General features: G+C 39.9%; 1 protein-coding gene across 2 annotated transcripts in view; it reads right to left on the reverse strand.

The window, feature by feature from the left end:
* usp46 (ubiquitin specific peptidase 46) overlaps positions 1-9,533 on the reverse strand; it is a 75,553-nt gene extending 66,020 nt beyond the window's left edge. For both annotated transcript variants that reach the window (XM_020528013.2, XM_020528012.2), the window contains exon 1: positions 9,093-9,533. In XM_020528013.2, coding sequence (XP_020383602.1) covers positions 9,093-9,128 — 36 coding nt within the window. In that variant the 5' untranslated portion in view covers positions 9,129-9,533. The remainder of the gene's footprint in view (positions 1-9,092) is intronic.
* Positions 9,534-10,346: the final 813 nt, after the last annotated feature.

Below are 10,346 nucleotides of genomic sequence, written 5' to 3' on the forward strand. Positions count from 1 at the left end.
TTAGAACTGCCTCCAATGAAATGATATTATTCCTTAAACAAGGGGACCCATGGAAAATAAACTGCAGGAATGCATGGGGACAAAATTTACAACAGCAATTTAAACAATTGTTAAGTCTGAAAATGCAAATACAAGAGTTAAAAAGGTAGGAAGGGGACTGACACATATGAAGTTAATAGATATCCACAGATAGGTGCCAGAAATCAGACTGCATTCAAAACTATATGTGTACAAATTGCATAATTATTTGGGAATGAACAGAATAATTAACGTAACAAATGATATATTCTGAAAACAAAGTTTGGAAGACGTATAGTACGAGATTTTGGAAACTGCTCCACAGACAATTTTCCCCAAATCAGCAAGTGCTCCACAGTGCTCTGCCACGTTCACATGCAGCTAAGAATCATGGGTCACCCGAGAATGAATAAATTGGTGGTTGGTCATGTAAATTAAGGTGCTGTACCATCAGCCTGGTACATATCCCATTATGGTTTTCAGGGCAGGTGAAGGAAGATGGTGCCATCTTCCCTCACCATTGTTCAACTCAGCCCATTAATTATCTAGGTAATTAATCCAGCCACTGCTCCAATTTAGCTAGGAGCAGAAGCATCACATTGACAGGGTTACACCTGCACAAAACAGTGGATGGATGACTCCAACTCCTTCCTGGGGCCCCATATCAGACCACCTTCCCACGTTTTTGCCACACACCAGCAGGGCCTCCCAACCCAACCCCTATAAGACCAAACTTCCAAGTTTGAGAGCAAAATTTGTTTTTTCTTCCTTCTATAGTACCGACTCTTGTGTAATCTTCCAAACTCATGACCACTTCTTTCTAGAAAGTGAAGTGCAGCAGATACATGGGAACACCAACACCTGCAAGTCTCCCTCCAATCCATTCACCATCTTTACTTGGAAATACATTGCTGTACATTCACTGTCACTGGATAAAATCCTGGAATTCCCTCTCTAATAGCATTGTGGATCTACCTACAGCACATGGACTGCAGCAGTTCAAGGCAGCAGCTCACCACCACCTTCACAAGGGCAACGGACAGGTAATAAATGCTGACCCAGCCAGTGACACCCACATCCCACGAGTGAAAGTAAGAGAAGGCATTCAGTATGACACCTCCCATTGGCCAGCAACACAGACAGGACTTTCTCCAGGACACAGAAAAGTCTCACCTCAAAAACTAAAAAGGACTATCACTCAAAAAGTAAGGCAGGGTGAGGCAGTTAAGCAGAGGCAGGCTAATCCCAAATGTATGCAGGGATACATGTAGCACAATCTCAGCACATAGCCCAGCTCAGTACGGTGTCCCAAGATTTTCAATTTTGAGGAAAAAGAGACGCTACATACATAGAGACAGTCCTCCACAATTTAGAAATTATCACCAAGTCAAATCAGGGTCAACCGTGGGGGAGGTGTCGAGGGGAAGAGATTTTATGAAATCAGCTAGAGCAGAAGGTATGGCATCTGGGGTGGCTTATCCCAGCAAGATATGAAATCTTGACTCCCCAACAGCAGGTTGTGACGCAGAGATAAAGTATGCTGGTCCTTATGCCAGTCTGTACCAGGTCATACCATTTGTAATTACATGCCCCAAGTACTCGGTCTTTTACATCCTACTTTCAAGAAAAAGTTAACAGCAGACAAGAATAGAGAAAGACTACAGAAAGCTACAGGACACAGGCATTGGAAGTTCTCATCCACGATTCACAAAAAGCTAGCATTCAAGTTCAATTTGTTAGAGGGAAGGTAAATGGAATACTGGCCTATATTTCAAAGGAAATGGAGTATAAAATTAAGGAGGTTTTCCAAAAACTGTAAGAACTGTACAAAGCACTAGTCAGATCACAGCTGGAATGCTGTGAACAGTTTTAGGCCCCTCATCTAAGGGTAGATATACTGGCATTGGAAGTAGTCCAAAAGGTTCAGCCTGCTGATATCAGATATAGAGGAACCGTCTCATGTGGAAAGGCTGAGCGAATTGGGCCTGTATTAATTGTAAGTTAGAAGGATGAGAGGCGACACTTTTGAAACATAGGAGATTCTTAAACTTGAAAAGGGTAAATATGGAATGATTGTTTTCCCCTTCTGGGAAGAGTCTGGAATGAGAGGATATAATCTCAGAATAAGGATCAACATTTAAAACAGATGACAAATTTCTTCCAAGAGATTTGTGAATCAGTGTAATTCTTTACCATAGAAGGCTATTGAAACTGGGTCATCAAGTATATTCACAGCAGAAGTAAACAGATTTTGAAATCAGTGAGGGAATCAAGGATTATGGGAAAAAAGGCAGGAAAGGGGAGTTGGGGATTGAGATCAACCATGATCTCAGAGAATGGCAGAGCATATTCAATCGGCAGAATCGTCTACTTCTGTCCTGATGTCTTATGACCATTTTTAGATCCCTGAATAAGCTAGTCTCAGCAAATAAGGATAACCACAGGGACAAAGTGAAACCAGTGTAATGTGAAATATTTCCATGTGAATTTAACTTTTGAAAATATCTGCACTTTTCTGCTTTCATGTTAACGGCAAATCGAGATGGACAGGGAAGTTGTGACTGTGATAAAGAACATCCTGGTTTGACCAGAAGGCTCATTTATAACCCAACACCACTTGCTGTATTAACAGTCAACAGTGTGTTTCACAACAGAAAAAAGTTTCCCCCATCACGTGATTACATGTCACATGCATACTGCTGGATTTCAAATTTTGATTATAACCACATTAGAAATGTGGAAAAAAAATGCCTTCAGTACGGTGCTCAACAAAGTTCCACAAGGTAGACTAGTTAGCAAGGTTAAATCACAGAATACAGGGAGAACTAGCCACTTGGATACAAAACTGGCTCAGAAGGTAGAAGACAGAGAGGGTGGTGGTAGAGGGATGCTTTTCAGACTGGAGGCCCATGACCAGCAGTGTGCCACAAGGAGTGGCGCTGGATCCACTGCTTTTTGTCACTTATATAAACGATTTGGATACGATCTTAGGAGGTAGCGTTAGTAAGTCTGCAGATGAAACCGAAATTGGAGACGACGTAGTGGACAGCAAAGAAGGTTACCTCAGAGTACAATGGGATCTCAATCAGACAGGCCAAGGAGTGGCAGACAGAGTTTAATTTAGATAAATGAGAGTGGTGCATATCAGAAAGGCAAAATCAGGGCAGGAATTACATCCTTAATCATCATGTCCTGGGGAGTGTTGCTGAACAAAGAGACCTCAGAGTGCCGGCTCACAGCTCGTTGAAAGTGGAGTCTTAGGTAGATAGGATTCTGAAGGTGGTTTTTGGTATGCCTGTTTTTATTGGTCAGTGCATCGAGTTGGGAGGTTGTGTTGCAACTGAACAGAACATTGCTTTGGCCACTTTTGGAATACTGCGTGCAATTCTGGTCTCCTTGCTATAGGAACGATGGCGTGAAACTTCAAAAAGGGCTCAGAGAAGATTTACAAGGATATTGCCAGGGTTGCAGGGTTTGAGCTATAGCGAGAGGCTGAATAGGCTGAGGCTATTTTCAATGGAGCATTGGAGGCTGATGGGTGACCATATAGAAGTTTATAAAATCATGAAGGGCATGGATACAGTAAATAGGCAAGGTCTATTCCCTGGGCTGGGTGAGTCCAAATTAGAGGGCATAGGTTTAAGGTGAAAGGGGAAAGATTTTAAAGGGACCTAAGGAGCAAAATTTTCCAGAGGGTAGTGCGTGTACGGAATGAGCTGCGAGGGGAAGTGGAGGAGGTTGGTACAATTACAACAACATTTAAAAAGACATCCGGACGGGTACCTGAATAGAAAGGCTTGGAGGGATATGGGCCAAATGCTGACAAATAGGACTAGATTTATTTAGGATATCCTGTGAGCATGGACAAGTTGGACCGAAGGGTCTGTTTCTGTGCTGAACCCCTCTATGGCTCTAAGTGGGGCACACTTTCAATCAGGAATGGCTCACTGCTAACATTCCCACATTTCCTCCATCACTAATCTATGTACACAACTAGAGAATACTGCAAGAATTAAATTTGCTATAGAAAACCTGGATAAAGACTGAGAATGAGCCACAGATGAGAATAGCGCACCTTTCCTCTCATTCCAAAAGAGAACTATGTTTCAACACCCATAGCAAAGAAGTGATTTTATGTACAAAAGATCCACACAGAATCTCACCATTCATACCTTCAAGCCCATACTGTCATTTGTACTCAAGAGCCATTCCAATCCCTTATCACCTAACTTGAATAGGCATAACCTTTGCACCTTTTTCCATGATCACAGTACAGAGTGTCTGATCTCTGTACAGTATTTAAATCAATTTGTTGCATTTAAACAAACACTTAAGTGAACCTGTGATAAATGCTTCAATTTGTCTAGTCTGTTTAATTCATACATCCTTAAAGTGGCAAGGATAAAGTAGAAATGGATTTGCCCTGATCTAACTCTAACTCTCACACATACAGAATTTTTCTTGCTGGGGTGTTCAAAATTAGTCAAATCCTTTTGCAACTCTTTTGGAAAGTGTTCAAACACTAATCTCAAATCTGAAAGCAGGTGCTGTTGAAAAAAGAAACAATAACCGAATGAAATGGAGACCCTTGGTCTGCTGGTGGGAGGACTGGAATGCACTAGAATTTAACAAAGAAGAACACTCAGCTACCTTTCTGAAATATACCTCACTGTTCTTAATTGAGTAAAGCCACATATTTACCGAAATTAAGTATTTAAGCCTCTTTTGTGGGAGATTTCTGCCCATTTTGTGGCTCGCTCAAAGGCTTGTATTCACGATCTGTAGTAATTGTCAATACAGTAAGGAACTGTTTTGTTCAGGCTTTCCTGAAAACCCCGACAGACTGGTCCTAGCAATTAAAGACCTTGCAATGCCAGCTTGCAAGACATTCTAAACTTCAATTCTTACGATGAATTATAACCAGAACCCCGATAGATAAAATAGCACAGGTTACAAATTGCAGAAATTTGCAAGCATATCAAAATAAAAAGCAGCTTCCATTACAGTAAATATGAAATGACACATTTCAGATGGAAGGGCAATGAGAAAGGAGGGACAAATGAAAAGATTGCTCAGTGGCAGCTGATTGTAGCAGATAATGCGAGTTTGAGGAGTACAAGTGTTTGCGAGATTGTTAAACTTGAAGAGATGGCAGTAATATTTAATTATTAAACAGTAATTTTCTTTTTTACACTGCAAAGAAAAAGAGAACTCAGCATACAAGTATAGGAGTAGTTGTCTCTAAATAATATTAGCGTTATAATATTAGAAGATGATTAATTTATTTCATGCCATTCTGGAGCAGTAAACTGAAGTTCAGTCACAAGTGTTCTGCTCACCAGAGGAAAAGCTGAGAAAGCTCCCCAAAACTTAAAAGCTCAGAATTTCTCAATCACAACTCGATTGAGCCATTAAGTGTGTTTTTAATTGAAGTTTGTGCACACTTTGTACTTACAGGCCTAAATTATTTGTTTTTTTTTAAGAAAAAAAGAAAAATCAGCAACAAGGACACCATTTATCACTATCCCCAATTGTTCAAGATATCGTTAAGAGTTCAGAGTCAATCACATTGCTGTACATGTGATTCCAGAACCACAGCAAACTAGATCAGGGTGGTAGACTTCCTTCCTGAAAGACATTCCTGTGGCAGATGGGTTTTTGTGACAAGCGACAATGGCTACATGGTCACTGTCAGTCCAGCTTTATTTTCTAAATTCTTAAGTATTGATTGAGCTCAATTTCCACCAGTTGTGATGATGGGATTCAAACCCATATCCGTTGAACATGAGCATTGGGTGACATGGCCATTCTGCCACCACCCTCCGCTAATCAACAGTCCAATCAGAAAAGGTGACATATTTGGTTGACCATACATATTACTGCATTGAGGGGGATCACAAATTTCATTGGCATCAGGGGTACAGAAAACAACAACCAAATACCATGTCCTGTGCAGCAAAACTGAAATTTTAAAGTTATCTTTCCACCTTCAACAAATCACAGAATATATTGAATGCACCAAAACTTCAACATTTAGCATTTTAATGAGACTTGCCAATAAGTCTACATTATTGCTCTCAATTTATTGCGCTGTTCATAACAATAACTTTTATTGCTTGTAGTCCTGGGACAACAAACATACAACATTCCTCCAAACTTCATTCCATAGCTGAATGATGACCTGTCTCAAATTGCACATAAAAAGCAATAAATAATCCTATACTTCAGATAAAACACAGGCTTACTTATCCCAATGTATGTTTATCTTAAAATAACTTAAACAGCCATTTTCAAAAAAAAAATCTTCAAAATCTCTAAAAAAACCAAGGTGAAGATAATTATACAAAAACTGACATTCCATGAGATTCATAAACCATTTGTCTCCTTTGGGCTTTTAGTTACTGTATCTAAATCCATCACTAAAAGATAACTGACTAAAGTGAACAGCTATTGGGTGTGCAATAGATGTTTATGGGTTACAAATAAAGAATGCAGTTCAGGCTCATCTCCATTAATTCATCTAGAAAGATCACATATCACCACAACGAAATAGCCTATTGTTGTTTAAATAACAAGGATTTGCCTCAATTACTCTGTCAAGAAAGTCATTCAAAATGGTGATCACATTTCTGTTAGTAATCTTCAAATTTACTTTATGAGTTTTGATCTGTTGTTTCAGAAGGTTAACGGAACTAGCTTACAACACATAACTGAATATTATCTAAATTTGTGACCTCAAATTTACCACTCACATTTATTCCAGCCAAGAATGTAGTTGCTTCATGACTGTTCATACTAGCAGATAGAGAATATTAACATTTTCAAAACTATAAACATTTCACTGAAAGTGAAATGAATGTCAATTAATCTTTTGTTTTAAAACAAGTTTATTCTTTCATCGCTGGGAGTGAGGGGATCAGAGGTTTTCCTTGCTAAGACATGCCAAGTATCCTGAAAAGATCTACAAATGAAGTTCGTTTTTAGAAGGCAAAATGTTTTTAATACTACTCAAAAAAAGTACTGAGTGATTTTTTTTTGAAAAGTCACAGAGAAAACAACACCTCATATCCATTCAAGATATTTACAAGTGTTTTGAAGCAGGGATCAACATCAGAAACATAGCTTGTCTACACAATATTGTGCTGTATTCCCCATGCCTGCCAAAGAACTAGAAAGTCAGACATAGCAGATGTTAACACTGCAAGTATAGAATGAAAGTGTTGCTAATTTAATTCTTTGCAATAAAGTTTAATATCTAAATAATGTAGATGAGGCTGTAACCACTACTCAGCAGTTTCTTTAGTCTGTGCTAACAGAAGAAAGTATCTATATTTCTACACTGCTACTTTGAAGCAGAGAGAACTTAGCCTTCCCACTCAAGGTAACAACAGATGAAAATGGCTATTCATCCCATCATTTTCTTCTAAATTGGAAGAAGCCCAATGATATAGCATGAATAAGTGCCCTTGCTGCATCCAAGAGGATGCATTATTAATACAAGTCAAATTGATCACAACATAATAATACAGGCACAGTTATTTTTAATTCATATCTTTAGGAAGAGTTTAAAGTTCCACAATGCAGCATCTAATTGCTTAAGACCATAAGGCCATTTAGCCCATCAAAACTGCTCCGTCAATGATATTATCCTTAACTACCTGCATTTTCCAATAATCCTGATTCTCTTACTGATTAAAAATTTGTACAGCTCAGCTTTGAAAATACTCAGCAACCTAGCTGCAATAGCTCTCTGTAGTAAAGAATTTCTCTTATTCACTGTTCTCTGAAGAAATTCCTCCTCGTCTGTCTTAAATATGCAGCCCCTGATTTTGAGATTCAGCTCTCTGGTCCCAGACACACTCTCAAGGAGAAAGAAGCTTTCCACATCTACTCTGTCAACTTCCCCAAAGAGTAGACCCCAATCTACTCAACCTCTCATAAGACTATCCCTCCATACCCAGGATCAGCTAAGTGAATCTTCTCTGGACTGCCTCCAATGCCAGTATCTTTCCTTAAATAAAAGGGGCCAACAACCATTCACAGTGATCAAGCTGTAGTCTGACTCAGAGCAAAATTACTACAGATGCTGGAGTCTGTACTGAAAACAACAAATGCTGGAGATCACAGTTAGTCAGACAGCATCCATGGACAGCAAGCTAACGTTTCAAGTCTAGATGCTTCAGCTCTGATGAAGAGTTATCTAAACTCAAAACGTTAGCTTGCTCTCTCTCCATGAATGCTGGAGATCAGTCAGACAGCACTTGTTGCTTTCAGTAGCGTCTTGTATTGTTTTAGCAAGAAGTAAAAACCAGCATTCCATTTGCCTTCCCTATTACCCACTGAATATGGATGCTGGCTTTTTTAGATGTGTGTGCAGGCTACTTGCCTTTAGAACACTACTCAAAATCCTGCGCCAGTTCTTATACATAATCCAGGGCTGGCTTAACCTGTGTCCTACAAGGTTTCTATAAAATAATTTCAATAGAAGTTTTACTTAAATGAAAAGCTACTTAAGTTAATACAATCTACTTTGAATTTCACAAATCTATTTCTACAGTTCTTTCACCTACAAAACCTGAATATAGTTGCTTAAAATGACCAATATTTCTTCCTTCTTGTTTTTGCGATATACACAAACCAACGGGTAAATACGTCATTCAACAAATTTCCAAATGTTAACTCCTCAACAAAAAGCACCATTATGAATATACTAGAATTCTGTACTTCCAAAGCAGTGCACTTTCTGCATGTGTGAAGAATTTCTACTTGTATACATTAAAAGGAAGTTTCCTCTTGAATACTTTATTTTACGTTAACGTCCATAATGATGGCACAGAAGTAGTGTTGGATTTGAGCTATTCAAGATATCCATTTTTAAACTCACAAACGCATTTTACGAAAAGAAAGCACGGTGGAACAAAACTTCAATTCAGCTTTGGGACTCTCAAGTGGGATCTGTAAAAGGTGAACTCTGCCAGGTTGAGATGGCCATCAGCACCGTAAACCTCACTCGCAACTACATGCACGCGTCTGTCGACAAGGCACGAAATAAAATCCCCCGGCCCTTTACTCACCATATTACAAATTGAAGCGATGTTTCTGACAGTCATTAGTTTGCAGCCTGTGGTTCCTCCGCCATCTTTATGAAGAACATAATAAACCCGGGGTGGGGGTTCCGAGAAAGCAGGGAGCGGGGAGGTGGATTCTCCGGGAGCCGGCCCTGAGAGTCTGCCAGGCGGCCACACTAAGGTAAACAAGGCGCCGGAGCCGGGCTGCACTCCCCGAGCCCATTCACCGCCCAGTCAGCCCTCACGCCGACCATTAACAGTTTCCGCTCCTGGTGCTGCCGTCGCAGCTGACTCGCCATGTCGCCGGTTCCAGACACATGACAGCGGACCCCTGGGATCAAGCTCGCGCTCGGCTCTACCGCCTCAACGTCCGCAGCTCCAGCTCGAGCTCGAGCTCGGGCTCGGGCTGAGGATTCCGGCGCGGTGCGTGACAGCAGGAAACAGCCTTCTAATTGACACCCCAACCATCCATTCACAACACAGATTCAACTGTCCGTCGGGGCATCGTGGGTGGCGACCGACCAATCAATACGTGACACATGCCCCCGCCCCCTCCGGCGTTGGTCATCATGTAATTGATCCCAGGTATTAACAGTTTGCTTGGAAAGGGGAATGTTTGTAAACCTCAAGGTCAGCTCCGTAAATTGCTGGCTATGTGCAACGGCATTTTAATTTGATAATTCGCACTATTTTCATGGAAAGAAGATAAATTTGCTTTGAATGGGTGACTTTTAATGCTTAAATCATTACAGGATTATGGATTATTTTATTGAATGCTGTGGTTAAAATTATGATTAACCCAAAAGCGATGATGTGTAATTTGTACCAATTATATATAACATAAGTCTTCTTCCTCGAAATATTTTAACATCTTGGTTAAAATCCACAAAGCAGTTTCTATTAAATATATAATTCATATAATAAATATTGTTAGTCCACTGTTGGATAAAATACTGCATGCAGTGAGCAAAGGGTGATTGGAGAAAGTCATGCTATCGTCTATTCTCTTCACACTCGCCTTACAACACACCCCCGTAAAAAAATGAAATTGTAATCATGATCCAGTAACTCTTATTTGAAAGCTCATGTGCGGGTAATAGATCAGAATAGAACATGCGTGACAACATTACTAATATACACGATGCTAATTTTGTCTCTATACAACCAGACAAAAGATAAGCAGCTTACTGTCCATAATCAATTATGATCCATTTGGAATGAACGCAGCTCTACAAATAGAGGACAAAATGATAGCGCTCG

This window comes from Rhincodon typus, chromosome 1 (assembly GCF_021869965.1).
Source record: "Rhincodon typus isolate 14 chromosome 1, sRhiTyp1.1, whole genome shotgun sequence".
Taxonomy (NCBI): Eukaryota; Metazoa; Chordata; class Chondrichthyes; order Orectolobiformes; family Rhincodontidae; genus Rhincodon; species Rhincodon typus.